The sequence below is a fragment of the Drosophila rhopaloa genome, unplaced genomic scaffold (assembly GCF_018152115.1).
Source record: "Drosophila rhopaloa isolate 14029-0021.01 unplaced genomic scaffold, ASM1815211v1 contig_3, whole genome shotgun sequence".
NCBI classification, from domain to species: Eukaryota; Metazoa; Arthropoda; class Insecta; order Diptera; family Drosophilidae; genus Drosophila; species Drosophila rhopaloa.
Window position 1 is genome coordinate 10,171,729 of NW_025335123.1, and position 11,559 is coordinate 10,183,287.

General features: G+C 38.0%; 4 protein-coding genes across 5 annotated transcripts; 2 read left to right on the forward strand and 2 right to left on the reverse strand.

The window, feature by feature from the left end:
* Positions 1-5,808: 5,808 nt before the first annotated feature.
* Positions 5,809-7,198, forward strand: LOC108049933 (actin-related protein 6). The gene has a single exon (XM_017131338.1). It carries the CDS (start codon positions 5,934-5,936, stop codon positions 7,128-7,130), a length of 1,197 nt encoding a protein of 398 aa, XP_016986827.1. The 5' UTR covers positions 5,809-5,933; the 3' UTR covers positions 7,131-7,198.
* Positions 7,187-8,700, reverse strand: LOC108049934 (iron-sulfur cluster assembly 1 homolog, mitochondrial). Of its 2 annotated transcripts, none has more exons than XM_017131340.1 (5): positions 8,528-8,700; positions 8,383-8,436; positions 7,791-7,866; positions 7,642-7,716; positions 7,187-7,577 (listed from the first exon to the last, which is right to left on the reverse strand). In XM_017131340.1, the coding sequence occupies exons 1-5, from the start codon at positions 8,609-8,611 to the stop codon at positions 7,474-7,476; spliced, it is 393 nt and encodes a 130-aa protein (XP_016986829.1). In that variant the 5' UTR covers positions 8,612-8,700; the 3' UTR covers positions 7,187-7,473. The 2 variants fall into 2 exon arrangements, with proteins under 2 accessions (XP_016986829.1, XP_016986828.1); XM_017131339.1 differs by having other exon boundaries at positions 7,642-7,719.
* Positions 8,701-8,942: 242 nt separating this feature from the next.
* On the forward strand, positions 8,943-9,923 carry LOC108049795 (uncharacterized protein C24H6.02c). The gene is made up of 2 exons (XM_017131113.2): positions 8,943-9,240; positions 9,612-9,923. The coding sequence occupies exons 1-2, from the start codon at positions 9,028-9,030 to the stop codon at positions 9,921-9,923; spliced, it is 525 nt and encodes a 174-aa protein (XP_016986602.1). The 5' UTR covers positions 8,943-9,027.
* Positions 9,924-9,935: 12 nt separating this feature from the next.
* On the reverse strand, positions 9,936-11,160 carry LOC108049794. Its single transcript, XM_017131112.2, has one exon. It carries the CDS (start codon positions 10,971-10,973, stop codon positions 9,936-9,938), a length of 1,038 nt encoding a protein of 345 aa, XP_016986601.1. The 5' UTR covers positions 10,974-11,160.
* Positions 11,161-11,559: the final 399 nt, after the last annotated feature.

The following is an 11,559-nucleotide window of genomic DNA, read 5'->3' on the forward strand; positions in this document are numbered from 1 at the left end:
GGCTTTTGCTGCTGGTGTTGCTGGTGCTGCTTCTGGTCCTGGGCTTACCACTGCTGCTGCTAATGCTCCTCTGATCCCCATCCACAGCCATTCCCCTCCCGAGAACCACCGCACTTAGTTCATGTTAAACATAGTTTTTATTTTTAAAATTGAGTTTTCGTTAGGGTTTTTTTTCGTAATTAATCAAGCCTACATTTATACATAAACGAGCAACTTTTCATCAGTGGTGTGTGTGTGTGTGTGCGTGTGCACTTTTAGACTGAGATATCTGCCAACAGCAACAACACCAACCGACACTCCCACACACACACAACCACCCACGCATACTAACACACCCATAAGCATAGAAGATGGAAAGCTCTGTTTATTTTTCAGAAATGTGTTCAGTTAAACTAACGTATTTATAGACGATCTATCAAATAGTTTTCTACACCTACAGCTATATAAACTCGGACTTATACGTATATGCTTACAACCCCTAACCCTACCTATTATATAATTTAAAGTAATGCCACCTTCTTTCATATAACACCAGTTTCGAAAAACGCAAAAACAACAACCTTCTCTAGTTTAGGCTAACGACTTTTTATTCATTGTTTCTATATATAATTTTTAGTGTTCGGTAAAAAAAGATGATCGATTTATATAACCTTATACATATTTAAAACCTGTGGTTAAGCAATTTTTTAGGATTTTCAAATTTATTTCACCAACAATATCCACCAGACACACGAGCATAATCGATTCAGTGGAAATTCTCGGCTGAGTAGTTTGTTTTTAATATTTAACTAGCTAAAGATCTCAAAAAAAAATCGTTATAATTTTTCAAAAATGTATAAAATGCAAATAGAGAAAATGCATTTGAAAAATTAAACAAAAAAAAACACCGCATGTGGGCAAAGTGGAGTTGGAGAAGTTTGAAAATCGCTTCGAAAATAACTAAAAAGTTACTTTCAAAATGATTTTACTTTGCCATGTCTAAGTTTACGGCCACCGCCCACAAACAGCTGCATCTAAGGGATATATATCTAGGTCTATACAGCTGAATTATAGATAGCAAATATTTGAGACAAACTGCCAGAATTTCCTCAGTTTCGACTGAGGTGAAAATACACTTTTCCCCCGTTTGTCTGTCTCTGTCTTACGAGATGATAACGACAGAGCAAAGACAACCAATCGAACAGATTTCTAGATAATGCAAATCATTATGTTCACACACACACACACAGAAACACACATTTTTTACAATGTATAACTTTAAAAAATAGTTGTTGGTGAAGCAAAAAGTTTTAGCATCAAAGTAGTTTCTATTTTTATATTTTAATTAAACAAAATTTTTGCTTTACAAATTTTGTTTATATTTTAAAACCTTTTTAATTATTTTTTTTAATCCATTAAATTCTTTTTATATTTATACACACAAGTAAAAAAAAAAAACAAAACAAAAAAATATGAACAAAATTTTTTTTTATTATAGACAAATAATGCTGTTTTGAATAAATATGGTTTTTTGGATTTATTTCAAAACGCAAATGAAAAGCGAAAAAAAACGAAACAAAAAACAAAAACACAAAATAAACAATGTTTGTTTTATTTATGTTGGTTTCTTTTCCAGGCCACACTATTGTTTTTGCTGCATTTTGTAAAAATTTAAGTCTTTTAAATTCGGCCTAATTCAATTGATTTTGTACTTATTATTCTTACTAAAATAATTTAATTTAATTTATCCTGACTGTATTTGAATTCTGTTCTTGTTATTATTCTTTGCGGTTATACAACCCAATCCAATCATTTAAATCCAACGCATCCGAACATCATCCTAAATTAAAAACTATAAAAGGAAACTGCCACTTTCTTGAGGATTCAGTAATGTTACATAATTATTACAAATAAATAGTTATACACGATCGCGACCCCCTGAAAATTCCTTGAGAGCAGGCGGCCTAAGGTCCTTTGTATCCGTGGATTGGCTATCGCCTTCGCCGCCGGAACGCCTCAGTCCCCGCTTAAAGGTTGTAAATACGGACGATGTCTTATATAAGTATTGTAATTCCATTGTGTTTTGTATTATTACGAGTAGAGAAACCGAAAGCCGATTACGATACGGATATAAATGAAATTACATGAGAGTCCAGATCGATTCGGATTCGAACTCTGTAAGCAATCGCGTAATTTGTAATCTTTTAGTAGGCAGTGTTTTATACAAAGAAAATACCGAAAATAACTTAATCTATTTATATAGTGAACAATCGCAATCTGTAAATTAAAATTAACAAGATGTTTTTAAATTATATTATAATTGAATTTTTCCGTGAAAAATGAAAAAAAAATTTAGAACAGACGACTTTCTCGCTTTGTTTACCATTAATATCTGTAAAATATCAATATTCCCAATTAGCAAGCAGATCGAAAAATAAATTTGAGAAAATATAATTATAGGAACGAAACCAATAGACAGATAAAGACCATTAACCCATTGACTAGAACCACTCAATAACAATAACGGAAAAGTAAAACGAACAAAGCAAGAACATACGATTTAAAATAATAATAAATGCAAACATAATGTTAACGTAGCCGATTAGCCTTTAGATCACATATAGCGCATATTTTACACAAGCGTAGTGAACCAATTTCCAAACTAAACATAACTCCACGAACCCAAAACACACAGTTCCAGAAATCACCGCCTTTACTATGGCTGTAACCTCTGGTGGCGGACTGGGGAAAATTTGAACTTTAAAGCAATATTTCCTTTGAGAATACCGGCTTAGTGATTCAAAAAACAAAACTAATTTAAAAAAAAAAATTTTATCTAAAGTTAAAAAAAAATTTAATTAAATTAAATAGACCATCTTTGCTTTTGGTATAACTTGTGAATGAGTATAAAATCTCTTCTATATTTTCCTGACTTTTTATTGGTAAATTATAGAAATTATAAATCCCTGCGCAATATTTTTGTGAAAACTAATAATTTAAGAAATCCATCATATCATTTAACTGCCACTGATATGAAAGTTTAAAAAAAAAAGCCTTAAAGTTCCCTATAAAAATTCTTCCCCAGACACAGCTTTCTTAGATATGGTCATAGAATTCCAAACTTCCCCACAAAAATCATCGTAAAAATATCTTTGCACAGAGGCGTGTAAATAGCCAATACACAAGAACACAGAATTCTGGAGCTGATCGGGGTGTCAGCCTGGAAATCAGCTTTCCGTTCCGATCTGCACTATATAGCCACCTCTCGTATATTTACAGATACATATTAAAATTGACGCGGACATAAAATATATTAATCTTAAGTCGAAAATAAAGCATTACCTCATACTTTAAAAACTTATGAAGACAGTTACAAGTAGAAAACTCGAAAATATATAGATTATATACAATATACACGATAAATATAGGGCATTTTTTTGTAGCAAACAAACTTAGGCTTTATGAAATTCTATAATTTATGAAACGAATTCCAGATATGATTTTCTTGTTGTAAGGGAGAGGGAAACGAGGCAAAGAGAAGGTGGAATAAATGACTCTTGGTAGAGTGTCGCCTCCCGGGGAATCCCCATTTCCTGGCCTCGTTCATTTGCTCTTTTCGTTACCCGTGTCTCTTTGTACATTTTTGCACTGTAAAAACTAAAATATTAAATATATAAATATATTGCTTGCTAAAGAAAAGTTTAAAAAAACGAATGGAAATCGCGCAAAAACGTTATTTATATATATGCCTACAGAAACATGCAAAAAAAACTATTATATACAAGAAAATATATACATACACATATAAAAATATATATACAATACTTATTTACATTGCGTATTTTAGCGTTTTATTCGACATCGGAAAATAAAAATAAAAACCAAAACCAATCGTAGAAACGCTACAAAAGTGTTCTTTTTAACAAAAAAAAAAAAATGCGGAAAACGGAAAATAGAAAATTAAATTAACAGAAAATATTTATACATAGAGATGAAGCGGGAAGTTGAAAGCTAAAATATAAACCGATAGGAGGACAGAAAATATTTAATTAAATGACTAATTTTACAAAAGAAATGGACGTTTTTTACCAATCGCTGTAAATATCAAGCAAAAATGTAAAACACTAATATGGCGGGTTTTTGATTTTTTATTTGTTTTGCATTTCAAACTGTCTCCACTATTCGGCCGCAGACCCCAGCCACGCCCCCCGAAAAACTAACACCACTACAATACAAAGCTTTAATTCATTGCCACACACACCACAACACCCACACCCACCCCCACACACACAGCGATGCTAAAGTGCTTTAGAAACTAAAAACAAACTTGAAAACATACACGAAAGTAAATAAATACATTTCTCTTAAGTAAATCTAAAAATTTTTACGAACAGACAAAAAACACAAGAACAGAAACTCTGCCAAAAATAAAGCTAATAAAAACTAAATGAAAAGCAAAAGTAAACCGATATCTTCTCTAAAAATAGCAACAAATTGTAAACATGAAAATAATATGGAACTAACTAATTATACATAAATAATTAAAGGACGAAAAGAAGAGCAGAACGAATAATAAGAATGGAAATTAAAAACAAAGCTTATTTTATATATTCAAACATACAAGAATAAAATAAACAAAATGACCATTAATTAACTAAATTATATATGATCACATTATAAACCGAATATAGTGTATATTAATGATTTTAACCATGTAAAAAAATTGAAACAATCTTTTCGAATTTTAATAATTTTCAAATGGTTTGAAAAACGAGAATCAGCAGCAGCACACAGAGTTAGTGACGAACCGAAGGAAAAAGGTTAGAGCAGCGCATTATTATTAACTAATTTATGTAATATGCAATATATCTACTATATTAAAAAAATACAAATAAATGATCGAGGAAAATTAAAATATACACAGCAAAGGAGAACATAAAATGAACACATTTTAAAACAATGAAAATGAAACGGAAAAAATTACAAAAAAAAAAACACTCAAATAAAAAAGCAGAAGAAAAAGGAAAAAAAAAATATAAGAACAATTAGTTTTTCTCGTTCGCGCATCCAGAGTGAAATCATAATTTTTCCTGTCGGAATTAAGTGATATCTCTGATTCTTCCATATGGGTTAAGTTTCGAAAACATGGTTCTCTTCCATCAGAGTGAATTTTCGCAATAAGGTTTATCCTATAAACTGAACTGAAAATATATATTTTCATAATTGGCAACTTATAGGTTCCTGAACTGAATTATGCTCTATTTTAAAGGATCTCTTAATGATAGTTAATTACAAGATTTCGTAAAAATGGTTTATTTAGCATTTTCTTTTCTTTTTGTAAGTAAGCACTGACCATCTTGCAATCTTCAGGATTTGATCTTCATTTAAGGATTTAATAAGTTGTATTAAGTTGCGTTTTTTTAAGTTCACTAATGAAAAGAGCTAGTTTTTGCAAAAGGAGTAAAATAAAAGATAGCAGTAAAAATTACCATAGGCGAATCTAAATAACGTTATAAAATATAATTGTACCTAAGTGTCTAGTGTTGCATATTTACAGGCTGAAGGGAATTTGAACTTGATGTTTTTAGGTACATAAATATGTTACATGCACCGATAGTACTATCGATAGATATATGCAGCTTAATATCGCAATGACGCAGACCGTTGACAAGACCATATTACTAGGGCAAGAAAACATCTGATTTATGTTATGTAAATTTAAAAATATATTTATTTACCCAAAATGACTTAGTAGCCAAAATTAACAAACCTCCTGCGAGAATTGCGCTAACAAACGATAACTCCGATCAAAAAAACCAAACGGCCATCACCAACTAACAATCGACTCCAACTGCCAGCACTAAAGCGAACTGAATATTTTTGCAAAGGAATTTTGTTGTCATTCTGGAATATGGTATAGAACCGCCTTGAAAAGCACACGAACCACGGAAAGGATGGCCAGCGCAGTGGTGGTGCTGGACAACGGGGCGTACACGGCCAAGGTGGGTCTGGCCAGCCAGGACGAGCCGCAGGTCGTCCCCAACTGCATCATGAAGGCGAAGAGCGAGCGGCGTCGCGCCTTTGTAGGCAATCAGATCGAAGAGTGCCGCGACACCTCGGCGCTATATTACATCCTGGCTTTCCAACGCGGCTACCTGCTCAACTGGGACACCCAGAAGACGGTGTGGGACTACATCTTCAGCAAGGACGGCATCGGCTGTACGCTGGAGAACCGCAACATCGTGATCACCGAGCCGCAGATGAACTTCCAGAGCGTACAGGAGGCGATGCTGGAGATGCTGTTCGAGGAGTACCGGGTGGCTGGTGTGTACAAGACCACCGCCGCTGATCTGGCCGCCTTTAACTATGTTGCCGACAGCGAGGAGCGCACCACAATGCAGTCGCTGAACTGCATCATCATTGACATTGGCTACAGCTTCACGCACATCGTTCCCTTTGTCCTTGGACGACGCGTCCTCGAGGGTATCCGTCGCATCGATATGGGCGGCAAGGCGTTGACCAATCACCTTAAGGAGCTGATATCCTATCGGCACCTAAACGTGATGGACGAGAGCCATGTGGTCAACCAGATCAAGGAGGATGTCTGCTTCGTGGCCGAGGATTTCAAGCAGGCGATGCAAGTGCATCAGTCAGATGAGAAGCGTCGCGAGCTTTCGCTAGACTATGTCCTCCCGGACTTTACCACCGTACGACGGGGCTATGTCCGTGTGCCGGGCAAGCCGCGCGAGGACGAGGAGCAGCAACAGATGGTGCCGCTGTGCAACGAGCGCTTTACCGTGCCCGAACTGCTCTTCAATCCCTCGGACATCGGGGTGCCACAGGTGGGCATCCCGGAGGCAGTAGCCGACTGCCTGAAGGCATGCCCCTGGGAGGCGCATCGCGAACTTCTCCTCAACATCCTTATTGTGGGCGGCAGCGCCCAGTTTCCCGGCTTCCTGCCCCGTCTCAAGCGCGATTTGCGCGCCCTGGTGCCCGACGATCTGGAGGTGTCGCTCATTTGCCCCGAGGATCCGGTTCGCTATGCCTGGTACGGCGGCAAGGAGGTGGCAACCAGTCCCAACTTTGACGAGTTCGTCTACACACGAGATGACTACGACGAGTACGGTTTTCAAGGCATCAATCAGCGGTAGTGAGCATATAGTTTTAGTCTTTTTTCGTACAAAATAAACCTGTTTCAACAGCGATCTTTGGTAGAACATTCTTTGTCTATATATTGAACTAGGGCTAAGAGGACAAACTGCCAGCCTGCGGCCAGGAAGCGGATGGGTCACTTACCTAGCGCTACAACTAAAATTTAACTATAGAACACAACTTAAGATTTACAATTCGTTTGCGAAGTAAAATTTACAAAGGATGCGGTGCTTTTGCCAACACAGAAATGAGATACTAGGTCAGGCCGCGTACTGCATTTAACTTGGTTAATATAGGTTTGCGAGGCGGGTGTCGGCGGATCTCCTCCGGATCTCCATCGGTTTACATGCTGAATGATTCGCCGCAACCGCAGGTGCCCTTGATGTTCGGATTGTTGAACACGAACTCGCTGGACAGCTTCGATTCCACAAAGTCCATCTCGGTGCCTTTAAGGGGATTAGCAATTGGATTAGCTAGGCTACACAATTGTTTGCATTTTGGGGGACTTACCCAGCAGCGAAAGTTGGGCTTTCTTGTCGATAAACACCTTGACGCCATCCTGGATCACCTCCTCGTCCAACTTGTCTGCTGGCAGATGTTAACAAAGAAAGTCTTGGATTAGCTCTACACTGAACAACTCCAAGTGCAGTGGGGCTTACCTTTTTGGCTGGCATAGTCCAGCGTGTAGGAGAGACCATTGCATCCTCGTTGCCGCACGCCCACCTTCAAACCAACCTTTGGGATAACAACAATGAATTATTTTGAACATTATTTTTAATAGGCACCCATTACTAAAGCCTTAAATTAAGTTGAAAAACGTATTAATTCCATATTTCTTAGTCTTTTAATGATTTTGCACTCCAATATCTTGGTCTGGTTTTAAATATTTAAATCATAAACTACGTAAATCTTAAATACGCTAAAAAAAACCCTGCGATAAAACATTCTGTTAACTCAAAAGTAAGAAGAGTATTTATTCTAAGAGCCATAAATGCACTTTTGTGTGTGTGGGAGGTCAAAATTTGCAGAGTCCATCTAGATTAATGTACACTTATAAAGATATAGAAAGCTTAGAACCATAATACAGCGACAATAAAATGCTACTTTCTATTATTTATTTTGGGTGACTTATTTAGGAACCAAATTGCTACAGCAACTAAGTTACCAAAATGCAAGGTAGATCTTAGAAGTCTTATTGGAATGTTGAAGGGCTAACCAATACCCATCTATTGGCTGCCCGGAGTGACTCACCATGTCCGGCTTATCCTGCAGAAGGGTCTTAATGCGCAGCACGGCCGCCGGAGTCTGAAACGGATCGGGGTATTAGGATCACATCGAAGGGACTGTTACTTCATCAGCAGAACGCGCCGATTTCGCCAGGTTGGACACTTCTTACCAGAGTTAGAGCAGCCCGCGTCGGGATCAGTTTGCGACCCTTGACCGCCCGCACCGTCGCCGTTGCCACCACACGTGTCGCCATCGGTTCCTGCGCTTTATATAATTTGTTTTCCCTCGACAATTTCAACAAAAATATTTTGAGTGCTACTACCAGATGGTTCTGACACTACTGTCGATAGTATCACGTGAGATGAAATGAGCTGGAGCTATCGATATGCCGGAATTGATTTTCAAAAATCAACAACATCATTTTAGTTACTAATTTAGTAGGTCGTAAAATGTTAATACGTTAAAAAAAGAGGGCATTATAAAACCATAACTAAAAAATTTTAAAAATTAATCTGATATTTTTTTAAATAAATTAGTGCGTCATTTCATGAATCGATATTGCTTCACAAATGTGGCTCCCGCTTAAAGTGATAGTAGGGAAAAAGCCATCTCTAACCCAACTGTATTTCACGCGATTCGATCAAATTAAATAATATCAATATCTCGAAAATGTGCGCCCTGCGACAAGTGTACAAAATAAGCATTGGAGTGGCAAGAAGCGCACTATTAACCAATATTCGAAAATTGCAACTCGAGGCTTTAAATCACCCACAATTCCAGTTGCAATTTCAACGTTTTGCAACCAAAACACAAACAGCTGTTTTAAGCAGCAACAACAACTTCACGTGCATTTCCCGGAATTTACACTGCAGCAAACCGGTGGTAAGATTTGGAAAAATATAATTTACTTATTCGCCAAAATAAAATAATATATATTTAGTTTATTCAAATTTAAAATTAGGGCTTAAAAAAAGTATTTGTAAATTAAATTAAAAATAAATAACAAAAAAATAAATAACTCTGTTTAAAATATTAATATATAATTATTTAATTTAAAAAAGTGCATTAAGTGTTCTGACATTTTGTTTGTTTTGTCATTATTACATGATTTATACCGCCTAACTGGATTATTACTATGTTTTCCGGTTAAAATCTAAGGTAATCTTTTATATAATGTTTTGTGAGAGGTACAAATAGCTATCATTTATAAGCAACAACAAATCGGAACTTATATATTATTCCTTTACTTTTAGGAAGATGCGGATAAGACGGTGGCTACCAACAGCGTGCCCCTGGCAAAGCTGGAATCCAAGATGCAGCTGATCTACACCTGCAAGGTGTGTCAGACACGAAACATGAAGACCATTTCGAAGGTGGCCTATCAGCGCGGCGTTGTAATCGTGACTTGCGAGGGCTGCTCCAATCATCACCTGATCGCCGACAATCTCAACTGGTTCACGGATCTGGAGGGCAAGCGAAACATCGAGGAGATTTTGGCGGAGAAGGGTGAGAAAGTGGTTCGCCTGTCCGACGGTAACTGCGAATTCCTGCCCAAAAATGATTAAAAGCGTAGTGTGTTAACTGAAAACGTAGGCCACTTTATTGAGCAGCTTCAGGAGCTGGGCCCACGTGTTGGCGGACAGGAGGGCGCGTAGCTGGTGGGCGAACTGTCGGCGACATGGGGATTGTGTGGCCAACATCAGGTGGGTCACATAAGTGGCCTCGTCCACGGGCAGTTGCGCCGCACCCAACGCAGGAGCGTCCGCGCTCATTTGCATCTCATCCAGGTTCATATAGGGCAGGTTTCGGCTCCATTGGCCGATTAGATAGGCAATCAAACTGCCAGCCAGACGCACATGCTCCAGACAGGCCCAGAATCGTACCTCGTTGGGCGGCTTCGAAACGAAAAGATAAATATTGTGCAGGAAACCGGAGCAGGCGGGTGATCCGCCCTCCGTCAGAGTGTCGCAGATCATGTGGCGCAGAAGGTGGCAGTCGAAGTGAATGTCGCTGTCCCTCGATTCTCTAAAGAGGTGCAGCCACACCTGAAAACCCACCAGCCTGAGGGCTCGCTGCAGGGCGATTTCCATGTGCTGTAGGCTGGACAAGCGACCAATCCGTTTCACCAGGCGGCGCATCTGCTGGAGTTCGGGACTGACAAAATCGCCGCTGGCCAGGGCCTCCGATCGCCGGATCTCAGACCAGTCCAGATCACGGATAACACTCCAAGCAGGCTGAATCTCAGCGAAGGTCCGGTGCATCAGGTGGAGTAGCGGCGCATGCGCCTCTCCTTTTTTGGTGTTTACAATGGCCGTGCACAGCTCCCGGATGCATTGCCTCCGTTCCTCCGGAGTGGAGCTCCCCGCGAAAAAGCCATAGGAATCGCATCGATCCGCCAGCGGTTCCCCAAAGCGATCGTAGCATTCAAACAGGTACAGGTAGGCCTTGAGCAGGGATTCTGTTAGGGACTGGCTGAGCGGCAGGTGGCGGTGCTCGGAGCGCATCTCCTCCTGGCAGGAACGAAGCCAAGTAAGCAGCTTAAGGCACTTCGGCGCCACATCCTCCAGACCGGTGCTGCTGGTTAGGGTCAGCTCCTTCCTGATAAACAAATCCATTTGCTATGCATTTGTATAAACATATACCGCACAATCGATAGGACTGATCGTTTACCTTCAATCGTTGATTTCGATTATTTTTGTAGCTGTCGCGATAGTTTAGAATTAGCTGGTCTAACGAAAAATGTATGTATTATGATATTTTATTTATTTATAAATATTAAAAGCATACAATTATCTGACTTAGTAAATACCACAGGATGGTAGGAATAAAAATTAGTAAACAATTTCAAAATATTAAAATTATGAAATAATAAGAAAAAACTTTTAAAATGTCACTCAAATTTAAAACAAATCCAAATACTTAAAAAATAACTATAAAGTGATATGTGAATACATATATATTCAAAAAAGATGGGTTAGTATTGCAAATAAAATTTAATTTTAATAAATCAGAACATAATTTATGTTACATTTTAATTCATATTACAAAATTAACGGAATCTATATCAAAATAAGGGATAATGGAACGAAAGCAAACTTCGATATGACAACGACATAAAACCATCATATTAAAAACAACCAATATTTTAACCAAAATCATTATACCCCGTATAAAAAATATTTTAACAAAAATCCGAAAAAA